This window comes from Nomascus leucogenys, chromosome 4 (assembly GCF_006542625.1).
Source record: "Nomascus leucogenys isolate Asia chromosome 4, Asia_NLE_v1, whole genome shotgun sequence".
NCBI classification, from domain to species: domain Eukaryota; kingdom Metazoa; phylum Chordata; class Mammalia; order Primates; family Hylobatidae; genus Nomascus; species Nomascus leucogenys.
Window position 1 is genome coordinate 37812876 of NC_044384.1, and position 20208 is coordinate 37833083.

Sequence of the window (20208 nt, forward strand, 5' to 3'; positions counted from 1 at the left end):
AAATATATATGTGGACTATATATGTGTGGACTATATATGTGTGGAATATATATATGGAATATATGTGTGGAATATATATACGTGGAATATATATGGAATATATATATGGAATATATATGGAATATATATGGAATATATAAGAATATATATATGGAATATATATGGAATATATAAGAATATATATATGGAATATATATGGAACATATAAGAATATATATATGGAATATATATGGAATATATATATGGAATATGTATATGGAATATATGTATATGGAATATATGTATATGGAATATATGTATATGGAATATATGTATATGGAATATATATATGTGGAATATATGTATATGGAATATATATATGTGGAATAAATATATGGAATATATATATATACACACACATACCATTAGTTCTGTCCCTCTAGAGAACCCTGTATTACAGGAGCCATATTGAAAGAAAATGTCCAATTAAGATAACAATAAGAATAACCATTTTTCTTTATGTTGAGCTTTCTGACAAAAGGTTCAAAGTGTATTACTCTAAAGTGGCAAGGCAGATAAAAAAGCTACTACCTCTCTCACAAATGGCAACTCAAGATCAGGAGGGCCATCCTTAGGACTCACAATGAACTTTCCATTTAGTGCAGATACCAGTTCCCTATTTACTTTTGTGAACATTTTTCAGTTATTTACAAATAAATTTCAAATACTGATTGCATTTCCTCAAACTCTCAAAAATAACAACAAAAAATTAACCTTTCTCCAAAGAGCTGGGATAAACTCAAACCATGTTTCATTTGAATCCTGTCACAACTGATTGCCCTAAGTAAGCTTTTTAAAGCTTTTCCTAAAGACAATGACTCTTGGGAAAAAATCTATTATTTTTCAACTCCACACCACAGCCTAGCTTTGTAATTTCTTGTCCAAAGAATTATATAGTAATAACAAAAAAAGAATTCGATAGTAATGCACTAATAAGTAAAATTTCACCCCAAATTTGTTTCAAGAAAACAGCGTTATAATTAATCACATGACAACACACTGGCAATACAATCTCTACACTTTCACATTTATGGTGGATACACAGCGCCCTCTGCTGCGCAAGCTGGGTAAACTTCAACCAAGCTAAAAGTATTCAAAAACAAAGCATGGGCCAAAAAAAGGTCCGGGAAATCCATAATTGAGACTAATATTTTGCATTTGAGAACATTACTCTTGTATAGATTTTGACATTCTCTATATGCAGTGAATCATTTTCTTTCACATGCCCAGGGTTCTCATCTGGATCATTTTCTATCTCATCTATATTTACAGGGTAGAATAGTTTGTCTGGTTTAAGTCCCCCAAAAACTATCAGTGACATGAAATCTGCATGGCTCCTTCTTCTGCTTCATCCCCCATATCAAAGAACTGGACACAGATGATACAGTGGAAGTTCAATTACAATTCAAAACCACTTTAATCTAAAGCAGAATCTTAGACTCTAAACCTGCTCGGGCTGGCAAATGAGAACAGAAAACAAAAGTACTGTATTTTTCAGAATAAGAAAAATGTTACTTGATTATTAAAAAATGTTCCATCAGCCATTGAAAGATTGGACAGTTATGTAAGAGAACCCAAAGTTTTCAATTTGAAGGCATAATAAACTCAAAATATTCAATGGACAAGTCTTCATGACAGTCGAGGCATTTTTTTAATTAAAAACATTGGAATATATTTCCTGCATTGAACCACATTCAAAATTCACTTTGAACTATACGAAGTCTATTTATAACATATATGAAATGTAACTTAAAACCACTTTGAAATACACTCTCAGTAAAAATGACTAGAGACACAAACTTTTTTAAATTAATTATTATAAATTGTTAGAACTTGAGGAACGCATTATACTTCTATTTGTCTTGACATACTCAGTCTCTCCTTATAGAATCTAATTTCATCCAAACCAAAACTAAAAACTTGAAAACATGTATCCAGTAAGAAAGATATAAAATGCTAACTGCATAATGTAACTGGATGAAATAATTACAGAGCAGTTAAGAAAAAATGAACTGCTGTTTTAATAGGAAAAAAATGTGCATCTTACTTATGCACATTTTAGGGTAAAATCTTGGTTTTGAAAAAGCAAATCTGGAGCACCCTCTAGTGGAAAACTGTTAACAAAAGCTTAAAGCTTCTGTTTCTGAAATTTAATTCAATTTCCATTAAACAAGTAACTGAGAACTGGGCCAAAAAAGTGTATTACGTAGATTCTTCCTTCCAGTTTCACTCTTAAATACCTCCATTAAAACACCCATATGCACACACACAAATACACACAAGGGCACTTTTCAAAGTACAACAGAAAAAGGTTTTTTACACTGTCTGATTGTTTATCAATTTCCAAAAAAAGAATCAAGTAGAACTTGTGAATATAACATTACAGATGTAATACTACTTTTTATATTAAAGAATTCCATTGTAGTTGTAAATGATTACAATCTAGAAAAAAATGGAATCATTTTGGTTGCTTGATTCTTGTGGTTAAAAGATTCAACCAATAAAAAAGAGCTAATGAAAATAACACATGAAAACTTCCAAATTACAATTCTCTCCAAATACACCATAATGTTTTATAAATATCCTCTGCTAAATTAGCAAATCAGCCAAGAATCTCCATGACACTCTGATTATATTCTTTTGGTCTTGGTTATTAAGGAGATTGACTAGCTTTGACACAGACATGACATCACCCATGCAAGTTCTAACAGATGATTTTTCATATGTAATAATTAAAAACTGAATATATGACATTCCAAATTATAAATTAATAGGGTCATTATATTAGTAATTAACTATTCTTGATGTATTATGCTAAATTATTATCACAATTTGGAGAAATACAAACAAAACAGAAAATGTTTTGAGAGACCAATTTAAAGAGTAACATAAACATCTGTTTTCTGCAGAAGGCTGAAGAAACTTGAATTATTTAGCCCAGACAGGTTCATGGAAGAGCAGAAGTATTTATTCATCATTAATTCAACACTGATTTATTGAACACTTTAGTCCAGAGGCATGGGGGTAACCCCAACGGACAAAGGTTCCTGCTCTCATGGAACGTGCATCCTGAATGGGAGAAGACGATGATAAAAACTCAACAAGCTCTAGGAGAGCAAGGATTTCTGTCTGTTCTGTTAACTTTGGTATTCCCAGTATCTACTAGGTCTTCAATAAATAGTTGTTGAATTAAACAAAAAAGGTAACTTCAGCTAGTGATAAGTGCTATAAGCAATACAGTAATAAGTAGAGCGCAATGGAGGAAGAGGCAGATAAGTTATTACAGATCAAAGAGTTAGAAAGGGCTTCTCTAAAGAGATGTCATTAGAACTTCAACTTAATAACTAAAGTCAGCCCTGCAAAGATCTGAATAAATAACTTTCCAGAAAGAGAAAACAACAAAGGCTCTTGTCTGAGGCAGGAGTGGTTTGACATTCAGACAAATGGCCTGCCTGGACAAGCCACAAGGCCCCAATAAAGGGTTCAGATTTCATTCAAATTGTTTAGGCAACATATATTGGTTGCTTCAAGTGGGGTCAACGTAGTAAAAATGAAGACAGTGGGTAACTTCATGATCTATTGTGGAGTTGAGGAGTAGACAAGATTTGCTAATAGGTTCAGTATATGAGATGAGGCCAAGAGACATACTAAGAATGACTTTGAGGTCTAGAGCTTGAACAAGTGGGTAGGTGACGTTGCTATCTATTGAAACGGGAAAATGAGGTGAGAAACAGGTTTTAGGCAGGTAGTAGAGGAAAGGACAATCTTTTACAACTGGCCATATATAATGAGAATTTCAACTAAGCAGTTCGATATTTCAATTTGAAGTTAATGAAATGGACTGAGGTAAAAAGCTGTAAGTTTGGAAGCTGTCTGCATAAAGATAAATACATAGGGCTAAAGAGTTGTCAGGACAAAGGAGACTGAGAATGATTATCCCATAGAACTCCAAGGGGAAAAGCAAATAATTAAAGGTAGATATTAAAGTGAATTAAGCACACTTTGTAAGAGAAAGGACATTTTAACAACCTAACTAGAGCTATACAGTAAGAGACTAAGCTGCTTGTATCCATTATTGGCTTTCCATAAAGAGGCATTTCCAGTACAGAAGTGTGGGCAAAATGACCATCTGTAGGATTACTACTAAAGCAATTCTTACAAGGGAAAGGACTTTCCCTAAATGTTCTTCCAAGGTAACATTTAAAGGAATTTTTAAGACTCTCTGATTTATCTTCACTTATGCAACTCATCTTTTTTTTTTTTTTAGACGGAGTTTCGCTCTTGTTGCCTAGGCTGGAGTGCAATGGTGCAATCTCGGCTCACTGCAACCTCCGCCTCCCGGGTTCAAGCGATTCTCCTGTCTCATCCTCCCAAGTAGTTGGGATTACAGGCATGTACCACCACGCCCAGCAAATTTTGTATGTTTAGTAGAGACGGGGTTTCTCCATGTTGGTCAGGCTGGTCTCAAACTCCCAACCTCAGGTGATCCACCTGCCTTGGCCTCCCAAAGTGCTGGGATTACAGGCGTGAGCCACCGCACCAGGCCGCAACTTATCTTGTTAGTAAATAGATTCAGGGGTAAAAACCATGGGCAAATACAATGTATGTCTACTGGTAGTCATTAATTGTTACCTGTTTTTGTTAGCAAAAGGTTATCCAGGTGCCTGTCTCCAACTCCAAGTATATAGGTGATCACGCAATACCCAGCTGCAGTAACAGTTAAAAAAAAATGTGAAAACAAATGCAAACCAGGTTATACATTCTACTGAATATACAAGCAGTTTGTGCAACTTTAATATCAATTTGTTTTCTAATGCCTTTGGTTTCTCATCTAAATTCTCAAATATGCAATCTTTATTTCTGTCACTTGAAACTCAAAGTACTATTTAAAACAGAAAATCTTGTAGAATTCTGTTAAATTACAAAGGTCACTTGCATCAAAACTTAAGTTAGGTTCAGGAGACCTTAAATTATAACATGGGCCTAGCAATTCTAATATCAAATTGGACACAGTTAAAAGTCAACTGTCAATTATCCCGTAACTCATAACCATGTTTTCTATAAGATAACATAAGTAAATGCAGGGTTAATTTTTTTTTAAGTCTGTGGAAAAATAATCTTGAAATGGAAGCAGATAGAAAACCAAATGCATTCATTTGAGTGGTGAACACATTTATGAAGTTAACACAATAATCTTCTAAAGCATTAAGAAAAATTACATGATCAAGGCTAAAGGCAGAGACATTGGCTCTAGCTGTATTCTGTTATCTTTTTATTCTAAAAAAGTCTGGAAATTTAGCATTTATTGAAACTACTTAAACAGAATTTAGCAAATAGCACCTTTTTGGAGTTTTTTTAACTATGTTTATTTCTACCATTAATAATCTGACAACAAATACAACTTGTAAACATATAAAACTATAGCAATATTTACAAAAATCTGTTTATTTCAGCCCACGTGTAAAAACCAGATGGGACCGCCTGTTAATGAACTTACAACCCTGTTCAAATTCAATAAATAATAAGGTTCATTTGACTTAGGTTCTGAAGGCCATTCCAGAAGTCCAAAAGCAACTTCAGCAATGGTATAATTACTGAAAAAATAGATTAATTAATAATAATCACAGTTACAATGTACTTAAGACTAGGCTCTTAGCTAGGCATATCATATTCATCATTTCTAACCCATTTAATGATGCCAGTTAAGTATGATAACCATCCTTCAAATGAAAAACTTCAGGCTCCAAGAATTAATGGTATTGTTCAAAGTCACTGGGCTGGGATTTGTGTCCAATGAAATGTAAACAAATATAGATGCAAGGAAAGCAGTTTTAAGCAAGGGGCTGACTCAGCTAGGAGGTTAGCCCTTTAGGCCTTTTCTCCTTCCTGTCTAGATTGCGACATGATGACTGTAGTTGCAGACCATAAGGAAAAGGGCAAGAGAATCACACAGCCTTCACCTGGTCCTAATCACCTTATATAGTTAGAACAACAGCAATCTCTTATAACTAGTTTTGTCACAAAAGAGAAAATAAACTCTTATGATTATGTCACTATAGGTACATTATGTTAACTGCAGCTAAATGCAACGATAACAGTGGTCCACTGAGGAGAACTTAAAGGGTATCTAGATGAAGGGAGAATAAACTAGAGCTTGATGGTCAAATCTGGTTCCCCTCAGTTTTTGTAAAGTTTATTTGAACACAGTCGTACTCATTCATTTACATACTGGTTTGAGCATTACAATGGCAGGGTTGAATAGTTACACAGATCATCTGACTTGAAAAGCCTAAAATACTTACTATCTGCAAAGCTTTGGGGAAAAGTCCTACTCACCCTTGATCTAGAGCATTGCTACACAAAACGTGATCCCACAGACTGGCAGTATCACTATCACTTCAAAGCTTATTAAATATGTAAACTCTTCAGCCTTACTTCAGTCCTACTGAATCAGAATTTTTAGGGGCAGCAGCCACAATTCCATTTTAACAAGCTTTCAAAAATTACTATGCACACCAAAGGTTGAGAAACCTTCTCTAAACTCTAGTGTATTGATGAACATAAGAATCACCTGAAAATCCTGTTAGAATGAAGATTCTGATCATAGAATTGGGGTAAGGCCCAAGATTCTGTAACACAAACAAGTTCCCAGGTAAAGTCAATACTGTGGGTCCACAGATCACACTTTAAGTAGCACTGCTCTAAAACTGCCACGATACATGCAATTTCAAAAATGACTAAAGACTCCCCATTGAAAAATAACTAAGTGACTTACTGAGGGATATTAAATTTGATATCCCTAAAGAGAAAGTAAGTATAGTACCCTGAGAACACATGAGAACTTAGTACACTTAGGTTCTCTAATATATGATTCGTAGAAATCTAGCTGCTACTCAAGGGTACTAAACTACGGATAATGTGCATATGAAGACCAGCAAAACTCCTGCAATTTTCAAAAATAACATCACTGTACATCAGTGTAGCTGAGTTGTTCAATCCAGACCTACTTACTATTCCCATTTTTTTAAATTATAAATTACAATTAGTTTTTGTCACTATTTACTTTGTTTCAAGTTTAGCTATCTCTAGAGAATACTGATTCACCTGTGTTGTAACAGTTAATTCTGACCTAAAATTTTCATGTAACTAGATATACACGAATTATGCTTAATCCTAACGATAAAGCAAAATATTTCTATAAACTACTCATCATCAAATTTGTTTGCGAGTGCATTTCATTGTCATATGGAAATGGAAAATGAATAAGGATCTTTTGCCCTGGCTCAGTGGATTATGGCCATAAATATGTTGGATGGTCATTCTGATAAACATGTTTAGTCAAGTGAAATATATGTATCAACATATGGCCATATTGAATAGTAAAGATGAAAATTTACAGTGCTTCAATAGTTTAAAGTGTCAATACTCAGTAGGGCACTTTAAACAAGGCTACATCCTGAAAAATAACAAAACATTTGAGGTAAGAATGGGATGATCCTCAGAAACATTGAGGAGATAACTAATACTCAGAATGATTTAAGATGACCTGAAATAAATTTGCTAGAAAATTTTTAGGGAAACTGATGTTATTCTTTAACTATACAACAATGGAAACACTATTTCTGTCCAAGAAAATCTTGTCAAAACAACGTTGTTAGTTTTTTTACTCCATGTGAGATGCAAAACATCTTGAAATTGTTTTTATAAAAAAACTTTGACTTAAAGAAAAATATAAAGACAAATAGACCACTGATCCTATTTCCCTTTACTTAGTAAAGATATGTGTGTATGTGAGAATAAACAGTATTCCCACATTTAGCTGCATGATATAGACTTGAGACGTTAGATAATCTAGAAAAGATGTCACCAAAACTATTATCAATTTTTTTCTTACACCCTGCAAAAACATTAAAACATTATTTTCTAAAATGAAAGTTACACACAAACAGATTATTTTGTCAAACAGGAAGCCATACAGAAGACAGAAGGCTCTTCTAGATGAAGAGAAGGCCTGCCATCAAATCACTTACAGAGGAATGAATACATGTGAAATGTTGGAAAAAAGGGGAGAGATAAGATGTAATGTGAATTTAACTGTCCAATAGGTAAGATAATTTAAATTGCTATTCTTCCCCCATGAAAAAGCCAGTCATATTTTCATTAGCTCTTGGGGGAAAATGGACCATTATACAAAAGACACAATGGTACGACATCAAGCATGTACCTGTAACATACCATTCTGATAATTTTACTAATGAGCAGAATTTTCAAATTGTAGTCAATACTGACAGGGCAAGTGTGTGTGTATGTATTTGGTGTGGAAAAAGTATTTCTTTATTAAACAGATTTATGACTTTAAAAGGTTTACAATAACTATGCTACAAGTAAAAAGGTAAAAGATAATTATTTGGGGGTATGTAAAACACCTCATGTAATAAGGTACTAAGGGAAATGGCCACAAATTCTGTAACACCCTTTTCATCCAGAGCTTGGATCTATATACATATTCTGTCCCCTCAAATCCAGGAAGGCTCTAGGACTGCTCTGAACAACAGAATATAACAAAATATAGTTATACTATAAGCTGATTCAGTACCAGCTTCCCAGCCCTGGCCTTCAGAAACCAGTATTTTCCATTTCCTGTCTGTCTGAATATTTGCCCTTGGAACCCAGCTCTGAGAGGCCCAAGCCAGGGACAGGTCATGTGTAGGTGATTCACAATAAGCCTAGCTAAGACAATATAATCTGCTAATCATGTGAGTGATCCATCTTGGATGTTCAGCCCAGTTGAGCCTTTAGATGATATGTAATTTTTTTTTAGATCACAGAAAATATAGACTTGAAGGTCTGAGAAAAACAGAAGAGAAATGGGGCAAAATAAAGAAGAAAAACAAGAAAGGAGCGAGGGAAGAGAGAGAGAAATACAGAGTAAGAGGACAAGGGTAAACATTTTCTCTCAAAACCTTCAGTGTTTTTAAGTCTTTTAAATACTGCATGTAATCATGTTTACAAGCAAATTCAGTTACATGTAATATATGTTTATATTCCTATAGTAAAAACAAGAATTAAAACTATAAAGGATTCTAATATATACAAACACAATTTTATTTCCATAGTCTCAAAGTTCATTTTCTTTCTGCTTTTCAGACAAAAATGTATCATCACGAATAAATTTGAAAATAAGGTCCAAAATAATTTGGAAGGTGACTTCACAGGGGTGTTGTGAAAAACACAAAAATATTATGTATAAGAAAGCAACTTCTAAACCAGAAAATAGTATGCAAGTTTAAATACAGTCTTAACAACTAACTAGAAAGCCCTCTTCTTGCTCTCCCAGCTTAAGTATAGGTATAAATAGGGATATAAACAAATATATCGCTTATATAAAACAGTTATAACACATCATATATCCTGTCATTCAGGGCTCAACTCTAGTGTCAACTCCTTTACCAATCCTCCCTTAAACAATCTAGTTATAAAAAAAAAATCAAAATAAAAAAATAAACATGCTGGGGATGGTGGCTCATGCCTTCAATATCTGCACTTTGGGAGGCCAAAGCAGGTGATCGTTTGAGCCCAGGAGTTTGAGACCAGCCTGGGAAACATGCCATAACCCTGTTTCTACAAAAAATATAAAACAAATCAGCCAAGTGTGGTGGTGCACACCTCCTACAGTCCCAGGTACTCGGCAGGCTGAGGTGGAAGAATCACCTGAGCCTGGGAGGTCCAGGCCGCAGTGAGCTGTGATTGCGCCACTGCACTTCAGCCAGCCTGGGTGACAGAGTGTGACCCTGTCTCTAGGAAAAAAGAAAAAGAAAAGAAAAGAAAAGAAAAATAAAGAAAATGAAAAAAAAAAATCCTGTAGAATATAAGCTTCATAAAGTTAGACATAAATGCCTGAAGAATAAAAATTAATCCCTATGTCACTTACTATGTATTTCTAGGAAATACTACTACTGTTTACTTATTTCTAGGAATGGACCATAAGGACTGACTCTAAAATACCACGAGGGCACCCTCTTAATCAAGCACCATTATCTTAGTTCTTAAACTTTATCTAAAACACAATTATTTCTGACTGAAACTTTTCCCATGGTCTACTTAGTTTCTGTTATTCAAAAATGGAGAAAATCTAATGGAAAATTAACAGCTTCCAGGAACAGATAAATTGTGATTATAAAATAGTTCAGTGATTGCAAAGATATATCCATGAAAGACTAAATAGAATTTACACCTTGTTACTACTATTACGTCAAAGCATTAATGACTACTTTAATCAACATTTATCTTTTACTCTTCCTATAGAGCATTTAAATATTAACATGTTCTAAATGTATATGATTATGGCAATATCAGGATGGCCTGCTCTTCTTTATCTGGTCAACGGAAAGTAATAGCCTGAAAAACTTACCACAGCTTTTAACGTAAGTGTCCATGACCTCAGCACTAATCCCATTTGGCCCATTCTCACTTGGTGCATATTTTCTAAAAAAGTTCTGAAAAGACATTATTTACATGTTTAAGAATTAAGTGCAAACAAACAAACTAGGTGTTTTGAAACTATAAATAATGACCAAGTATCTAGTATAAAGCTTAATCATAATACAGTATGAGAGATGCTGACTGAACAAAAGAATTGTAAGAGTACGATAAATACACTAGAGTTTCCACTAGGGGAAACTGTGTTTAATGTCCCCCACCACCCACCCCAGATTACCAACTGCACCTATTCTTCTACATTTAGAGGCAAAACAAAAAACAAACAAACAAAACACAGAGCATATTATCTGAAAATACAATTAATGTACTATTAAAAAATGAGTTTATCCTGGCCAGATGTGGTGGCTCACACCTACAATCCCAGCACTTGGGAGGCCAAGGTGGGCAGATCATGAGGTCAAGAGATCAAGAACATCCTGGTCAACATGGTGAAACCCAGTCTCTACTAAAATACAAAAATTAGCGTGGTGGCAGCCACCTGTAGTCCCAGCTACTCGGGAAGCTGAGGCAGGAGAATTGCTTGAACCTGGGAGGTACAGGTTGCAGTGAGCCAAAGATCGCACCACTGCACTCCAGCCTGGCGACAGAGCGAGACTCTGTCTCACAAAAAAAAAAAAAAAAAAAAAAAAAAAAAAAGCTTATTCTATGTTTTCACCTTTTTTGAATACCCTATATGTCTGACAAAGGATTTGCATCTGGAATATATAAAAAAAAAAAAACTCCCATAAATCAATACAAACAATATAAACAACGTGACAGGAACATGGGCCACAGTAAGATGTGAACATGCACTTCACAGAAGAAACAAATGGCCTATACATATATTTTTATATGTTCGACAGATAATCAGGGAAATGCAAAACAAAAAGAGGTACGAAGACTTTGAAGTTTGGCAACACTATGATTTGGCAAAGATGTGTGTAGCAAGGAGAAACACAAGAAGTGTTACTGTTTTGGAAAACAACTTTTAATTATCGAAAAACAACTTTTCATTATCAAGCAAAGCTGAATGTGATCTATGACCCGGTAAATGACTTACACAGATCAGATGTGCAGCCAAGAATCAGTATACAAACTGTCACTGTTTTCATTTTATAAAATCATAATTACACAAAACAATGTAAGTAATGAAAAACTTCATGAAACAATGATGGCAATTAGGACCCATGTTAAAAACTTTAAGTACACTTCATGTCCTCTTCAGAACAATCCTGGAGTAATATGGGTTATTACTGAAATTTTACAGATGCAAAAACTGGTGTCTTGAAGGGTATGTTAAAGGGGTCCCCAGGACCACTGACAGGTTTGACTTACTAGAAGGTCTTACAGACTAAACATGTAGTTGTACCATGACTAAGGTTTGTTACAGAGAAAGGATACACAGTAGAATCAACATGGAAAACATACACAGAAAAAATCTGGAGAAATTCATACATAGGCATCCTAGCCCTCTCTGTCCTGTGAAGAGACACAGTGAGCTTCTTTTCCAATAGCCAAAAATAAAAAATAAAAAGCAGTAACATGGGTGTGATATTTCTGACAAGGAAAGCCCATTTTAGAACCCAAGGTTTTATTGGGAGCTGGTGACCCAGGCAACCTCTGTCAAGCAAGTACAAAATTCCAGACTCCCAGAAGGAAAGTGGGTTGTTTAGTATAAAGCATATTATTTGAACAAACAATCTAGGCACAGTGAACCACCGTTATCAATTAGGAAGCAAAGGGAACATGCTGAAAGCCAACGACCAATCTCCTGGCAAGCAGGCCTTTCCAAAGATTGCAACCTTAGGGCTAGTATGTTAACTTTTCTCTGCAGAAAGAGTTAACCAGTTCACTTAAGGTTACAGGGCTGGAAAGTTACACAGGTGGAATTCAATCCCAGGCAATTTGATGTCCTTGGCCTGAGCTTTTAACCACTGCACATGACTGTACCCCAAATCAAAGAACAGAATAACCACTTACTGTGCAAAAGAATCAGAGTAATACTTTTCTACAAATCTGACTCCCATACTGAATAAATGGAACAATTAAATAGGGAAAGGCAAAAACACACTGTATCAAATATCGTCTACCAAGCCCTTCTATGTATTATCTTTCATCTTGGGGGTATCCATTTTTGTTTTAATTACATACCTTTTTTTTTTACAAAGGGAAGCAGGAAAATTATATTTAAAAAATAACAAAAATAAACCATTAAGATGTTATAAGAACTAATCCATGTATTTAAAGGGTAAAGAAAAAAAAATCCAAACATATACATTACTTTGTCACAGAACCACTCACCTTTTCTCATATTTAAAGGGGAGCAATAGGTTGAAGGGAGAGGATAGGGGTCTTAAGTAATTGTACAAAAGACAGATGAGCAACAATATCATTGGAGCAGTGTTCTGAATAACAAAAACTGGAAATAATCAAAGTGCTCACCAATTAGTATCAAATCAATTAAACATTTCCATACCTTGGAATATAATGCAAGTATAAATAAACGTTAACAAATTTTAATCTGTTCACCAATTAACTCTTATTTTTTTTTTTGACACAGAGTCTTGCTCTGTCACCCAGGCTGGAGTGCAATGATGTGACCTCAGCTCACTGCAGCCTCCACCTCGCAGGTTCAAGCGATTCTCCTGGCTCAGCCTCCCAAGCAGCTGGGACTACAGGTGCATGTCACTATGCCTGGCTGATTTTTGTCAGTTTAGTAGAGACGGGTTTCACCATGTTGGCCAGGCTGTGTTCACCAGTTAATGCCTGATCCCTTGATACACAATGCACTGTTCAAGGAACTGAGAATCTGTATGTAACAAATGGAAGAATCTTCAACTGCGAACATGCTTACTTCTGAATAAAGGAAGAAAAAAAACTTGAACAAAGAAAAATGATAAAAGGAGACTTTCATTTTTAACTCTATGTCATAAAGACTGAATTTTTTATGACAAGAATATACTCGTGAATTGCATAATCTTTATTGATACCATACCTGAATGCTTCCCTCTGTATCAAGAACTTCAGCCACAGGAACTGACTGGATAAACTGCATGAAGCCTACACAGAAATGTATGCACTGCATTAAGCATAGCTACTGGTTAAGAAATAAAAATAAAGGTTCTGCTAAGAATAATCTCCATCTGTGAATAAGTGCATTCCATATCCGAACAACTTAAAAACATCAGTGTACACTATATATGTCATAGGACCTATAAGAAAACATTTTTTTAAAAAAATTAAGTTGATTTAGTCTGTAAGTTTTCTAGGCTAATTTCTATTATAAAATATGAGAAACGAAAACTAACAAACTAAGCTTCTTAAATCTAGCATCAAAAATTTCTTCTTTCTATGGATTTACAACATATACCAATTAAAATATTCCAAATTTAAAATCACCATAAGAAATCTAGAATTGTGGATTACAATTACCTAACCCTAAAAGCTGTATGTAAAACTGTTATGTAATGGCTCCTTTTGTCTAATATTCCATCTTCTGTCATTTCCTGGTAATAACAGATGTGTAAATCCCTTAAACTACCAAAAAAAAAAAAAAAAAAAAAAAGGGAAAGGGGACAGACAGTATGTGGAAGAAGGAGAAAAAGTCAGTCTGATAAGTCTGAAGACAACAGAAACATAAAACAATGGATATATTAAAAAAATAAAAGTTGGATGAAGCAAACAATTTTCAGGATCATAAACTCTCATGATCTGGTTCTGGTAAGCCTAAAGGATAATAATTTGCATGCAAATTAAGAGATTATATACCCCTGTAGAATAAGAAATATCTCATTTATTCTTGCATCATAAATACAGAACAGCTGGCACTAATTCACTTAACAGGTATTTATTGTTTCTTGACCATGTTGGAAGAAATTTGCCAAGTAAGTAAAAATAGATGTTTGACGCTGCCTACATCGATCTTAAAGCTTATAAGCTTCACTTGGGTAAATACTATGAATAAAGGGTACTATGAAAGTAAGTAGTGTAAGGAGACCTAACTTACAGTAGGGATCAAAGGACATCTGACATTTGAGCCATGTTTCCAAGGTTAATAAAGTTAATAGGCCATGGAGCAAAGAATGTTTGAGACAATGATCACAGTGTATGTGAAGGCCTTAGAGTACAATGCATTAGATAAAACAGAAGGTAGCCAGTATGGCTAAAGCCCAGGATGCAGGGGAAGAGTGGCAAAAAGAAGACACTTGAAAGACAGACATAGGGTGTGTCACACTATGCAAGCACTTAGGAGCTAGGTAAAGGTTTTTTGGATCTTTGTCCCAAGAGAAAATGAAAGCTAACAAATGACTTTTTGCAGGATCGTAAAGATGAACATTTGCACTTTTTAAAAGATCATTCTGAGAAGAAACTGAGAAGAGTAATTAAGGCATCAAAAAGATTTGGGAGTGGCCAGAGGAAGGACAGGAACCTAAAGCGTATATTTTGTTTCTCAGTAACTAGTAGTATAAAGCAGGAAGGGGAGCAAGACTATGGAATTTACAGTAAGCATTAGGCAAGCATTCCTAGGGAATCTTCTACCAAACTTCCAGAGATTATTCATCTCAAAAAGACTTAAATGGTTTGTATGTGTGAGGATATGTGTGTATGTGTATGTGTCTACAGGACTGTCAGGAATGTCTGAAATATCCCGTTTCTCAGTAACTACATTAACCAGTAGTTACATTAATCAGTAGTTACTGAAAAACAGGAAAGAATGAGAGACAGAAGGGAAGCAGGCAGGAAGGTCCAACTTGTCTTCAGTGCTACAAATGGAATTTACTTGTATCTCTAACATACTTAAAAATTTTCAGTTTGAAAAAGTACACACAATGTACAGTAAAGTAAACAATAATGATGTAAAATACACTTACCATGTTTTGTACTGGTGGCTAACACCTTATAAGGTGTCAATTTCAAGTCCAGATTTTCTTTCCGTAACAGCTTTTAATCAAAAGGTAAAATATATTAACCAAATGTAAAGATTGTTAAAAGACAGTTTTGTGGGCAAATAGTATAGCAGTTTAATGTAATACAGATTTAGGAAGTTAAACTAAATTAAGTTTACATTAGTTAATTTAGGCCGGGCACAGTGGTTCACACCCGTAATCCCAGCACTTTGGGAGGCCGAGGCCAGTGGATCACCTGAGGTCAGGAGTTCGAGATCAGCCTGGTCAACATGGGGAAACCCCGTCTCTACTAAAAAATACAAAAAATTAGCTGGGCGTGGTGGCGCATGCCTGTAGTCCCAACTACTCGGGAGGCTGAGGCAGAAGAATTGCTTGAACCCAGGGGGCAGAGGTTGCAGTGAGCCAAGATTGCGCCACTTCACTTTAGCCTGGGCAAAAAGCGAAACTCCATCTCAAAAAAAAAAAAAAAAAATAGTTAATTTAACTTTGATCATCAAAATTCAATTTATTAAGGACTTAGATGATGGTATGCTAAATTTTTCATCTACTCTAAATCTCTGTCAGCAGTTGTCAATGAACAATAGGGTTGTTCCTATCACTTCATGCAGTCCTTTCTGGCCATAAAGTACTTTAGAGCTCAGAAAAAGGGAAATAGGGCAAGCATGTACTTTTTAATGCCAGGGACAGAGATGGGATTAAAAGGATTTAAAAAAAAATTTAATAGACTAAGAGGAAAGAAACTACTAAATCCCTTATTTAGATAACTTAATTTGGAAAAAAAACTAATGGAACACATGCAGTTCCACTTTATACTCAACACAAAAACCATTCTGAAGTGTATAAAAGCAACTAAATTTTTTCAAGGTCAAGTGGAGACTGTTGAGCTTTCTAGGATCGTACCTGAATGTTACAAGTACTTCTGTTCCATAAACAGCAAATGAACTAAGCCACAGTCTTCCAAAACGAAAAAAATGTTCCCCACCAACATAAGGTCATGCTCACCTTGTCCATGAGTGAAATGATTTGAAGAATAAGTTGATCTTGACGTAAATCATCCCCATGCTTAAATATAACTGGATATTTGCCTCCATCTTCTGTCTTAAAAAACAACTGTGCAGGCATAAGGGCACTCTGGAACATAAAAATATTGATTTCAAATTTGGTCATGAATTAATGCGTAAAAGTGTACTATACATACAAAAAAATGTTGATATATAAGATAAATACACAGGTAAATAGGACCTAAAACACAAGTTGGGTTTTCAATGAGATACATTAGGGTATACTGGAAAGAACAGTGAACTAGCTAATAGTCAGAAGACTATATGATGGAAGGCGCACAAGCTCTGCACTCAGTCATGTGGTTAAAACATTCCAAGCTCTGCCAGGTACTCACTGGACAGTCTTGTGCATATCCTTTAACTTGTTTCCTCATCTGTAAAATAAAGATACCATCTCTTCTGCAGAGTTGCTAAGGCAATCAGAAACTATACAGGTCAACAGTCTGGCACCATGCCTAATACAGAGAAGACATTCTATATATATCTATCATCATTTTTTATTTTTAGAGGTATACTGAAATAAATAAGGTGAAACAGTACACCATAACCATGTACCAGATGGAAAGTAAAGAGCCCTGGTTTTTAATGGCAAGTATACTACAGGTTGAGTATCCCATAACAGAAATGCTTGCAAATGTTTGGGATTTTGGACTTCCTCGGATTTTGGAATATTTGCATATACATAATAAAATATTTTAGGGATGTGACCCAAGTTTAAACTTGAAATTCAATTACGTTTCACATACACCCTAAACACATAGACTGAAAGTAATTTTACACAATATTTTTTTATTTTGTGCATGAAACAAAGTTCTGACCGTGTTTTGACTGTAATGCATGACATAAAGTCAGCTGGAGGATTTTCCACTTGCAGTATCATGTCAGCACTCAAAGTTTCAGATTTTGGAGCATTTTAGATTATGGATTTTTGGATTAGAGATGCTCAATCTGTACTAGTTGTGCAGCTTTAAGACTCAAATTCCTCATTTATAAAATGAGAAGAGATCTCAAATATCTGTATCTTTTATTCTGGAATAATTTTATGTTTTCCCCAGGGTACTTCCCTTAATTATATGAAGGTCTAAATTAGTTTAGGTATATGTTTAAATCAACAAAAAAAAAAAAAATAGAGAAATTATATTCTTTTTAGAAAGGGGGAATCATATAAAACCTCACATAAAGTAGCATATTAAGATGGATATTCTGGACATAAATGGTCAGAAAATTGTTCTGAGAGAGAGACCCTATTGAGTTTGGTCACTGAGAAGAAATTATATAAGACAAAAATTTGGAGAAACATATTAATCCAAAGAAAAAAAAATGAATCAAACAAATTTAAAAACAACAATAACAAAAAAATGGTAATAAACGAGAGAAATAATGGCCCAAAAAACATCATATAGATGGATGAACAGATGTGACAAAACAAATGGCAAAATGTTAATGACAGAATTAAAGTGGTAGATACACAGTTGTCTACTGTAAAACTCCTTCAACTTTGCTGTATGCTTGAAAACTTTCCTATAAAATGCTGGGGGAAAACAAAAACATGGAAGATGGTTCAGAGAATGTATTAACTTACAAACTCTAGTTGGAATAAAATTCTGAATTTTAAATTACGTTAAATTTGGAACATCGTTTCATTGCTCAAGGTTATTTTATAAATTACCTTGAGCCCTAGTAATTGGAAGTTATCTTCCTAAAGATAAATGACAGGCAGGAGAATCTTTGTTGTGATTTCTTTTTTGAGATTCAATTAGATTTCATCTGAAATTTAAAGCAAGAAGACCACCACAGGATAACATGCACTTATCCCAGTGCCTTAAGGGGTCCAGTCCCCATGAATATCCAGCTTTGGCTGATACACTAAGGTCTACAAAATTACTTTTAAAACTACTAGAAATAAGGGTCCTTAGCCTTTTCAGCTCTAAGGAGCTCATACAAGGACAACAGGAGTCCACAGATCCTCTGCAAGTGTATGCAGAAATTCCAGTGTATGTGTAAGCATAGCATACGGGCAATTTTCTGAAGTGCATAATCCATCACTTTCATCAGATTCTCAAAGGCATCCACGAGCCAAAGTAGCAACTCCCTACACAGAGACTCTATATAACTAATATTATGTAGCAACTGCCTCAGAACCATTATTCCTAAACTCCAGCTCAAAATTTTTAAGAATGCCCATACACTTAAGAGTTGAAAGAAAAATAATCAAGACTGAATATTGAGATCAAAAACATTTCCCATATTTTATTTCATAAGACATAATTATAATTTTTTATAAGTAAAAAGAGTATGAGTCTAGAATCCACCTACCAATAGAGGGAGATATATCTTCTTATACTCCACTCTTAAAACCCCTGCTGTATGTCTTAGATACTCTTTTCCACCATAGTTGGGAAAAAAAATGGTAAAATTACTTTTTTAATTCACTGCTCTTGATGAGTCCTTAGTGTTCACAAGAATATTAAAAGCTGATCTTCTTTGGGAGTTCTAGCCCAAAGGAATGCCAGTTGTTATATGTATATTACCTTGTGTAGAGCTTTTTACATTTCAGTCTCCAGTAGACTGCAAGCACAGACTAAAAAAATATTTGCACTGTATCTCCTATACCAGTATTTTCAAACTGCATATAGTTAAAAATACCAGTATTTTTAACCTGCAGGTTGTAATCTGTTAGAGAGTTTTAAAACCAATAGGTTGTAAGCAACATTTAAAAATTAAAGCAACAGAATAATGTTAAAAATAATGGTAACTATCCATCCATAACACCCAGTTAAAGTTAGGTATTGCTTTATGAAACTTATGTTTTGGTCGTATGAGCTGGCCTGCAACCCATGACCAAATATGAGGTTGCCTTGAAACACACTTTTTTAAAAAATATGAACTATTTCCTACTATAATTACACCCGTGTATATACATTAGTTGTTGTTCTATGAGCCCTTTCTTAACTCATGCAAAGTAATATTCAATGCAACTATGCCTTTCTATCACTAGAATCACAAAACATAAAACATCATGTCTCACAAAGATCTTTCAGTATGATGCTGACAGATAATGATGCTCTGGATTAGAGAAGGCAGCTGCATCAGCTGTTTCTACCTGAACTGGTGGCCAGTCAATAGAAAAAACACCAAGCCTGGTATGCTATTAAGGACTAAAGAGAATTGCCACGTGAAAATATAAGAAAAAACTTAAGGTTCAACAGGAACAGATATCACACTGAGAAATGTTAAAAGGGTCAACTGGGACTCATATCTAACCATCTGAACTAATGAACTGAATGAATGCATGATATGTTTGCAATTTGCCCTTTAAAAAAAAGTTAACTTAAAGAAAAATAGTTATGGCTCTGATTAACAATTAGCTGAAAAAACTAAATATTATGTTGGGTATGGTGGCGCATGCCTGTAATCTCAACACTTTGGGAGGCTGAGGTGAGAAGACTGCTTGAAGCCAGGAGTATGAGACCAGCCTGGATAACAAAGTGAGGACCCATCACTACAAAAATAAAACAATAAAAAAATTAAATATTAAAAAACAACCCAGAGATATAAAGTATTTCACATGTTATATAAAAATGCCCACATACTGGTAACAAAAGAAGATCTCAAATCAAAACACACTGATAAATAAAAGGTACCCTTCGATCTAGCATTTACTAAATCAACTAGAATTATAGATGTGATCTCTGCAATGTAATAGTTTTCCAAGGTAGTAT

At 34.6% G+C, this 20208-nt stretch overlaps 1 protein-coding gene across 2 annotated transcripts in view; it reads right to left on the minus strand.

Moving 5' to 3' along the window:
* Positions 1-20208, minus strand: part of PIK3C3 (phosphatidylinositol 3-kinase catalytic subunit type 3) — a 133159-nt gene that overhangs the window by 33701 nt on the left and 79250 nt on the right. For both annotated transcript variants that reach the window (XM_003267555.3, XM_030810508.1), the window contains exons 17-21: positions 16428-16556; positions 15390-15459; positions 13514-13578; positions 10451-10535; positions 4672-4746 (exon numbers count right to left, since the gene is read on the minus strand). In XM_003267555.3, the coding sequence (XP_003267603.3) occupies positions 4672-4746; positions 10451-10535; positions 13514-13578; positions 15390-15459; positions 16428-16556 (424 nt within the window). The remainder of the gene's footprint in view (positions 1-4671; positions 4747-10450; positions 10536-13513; positions 13579-15389; positions 15460-16427; positions 16557-20208) is intronic.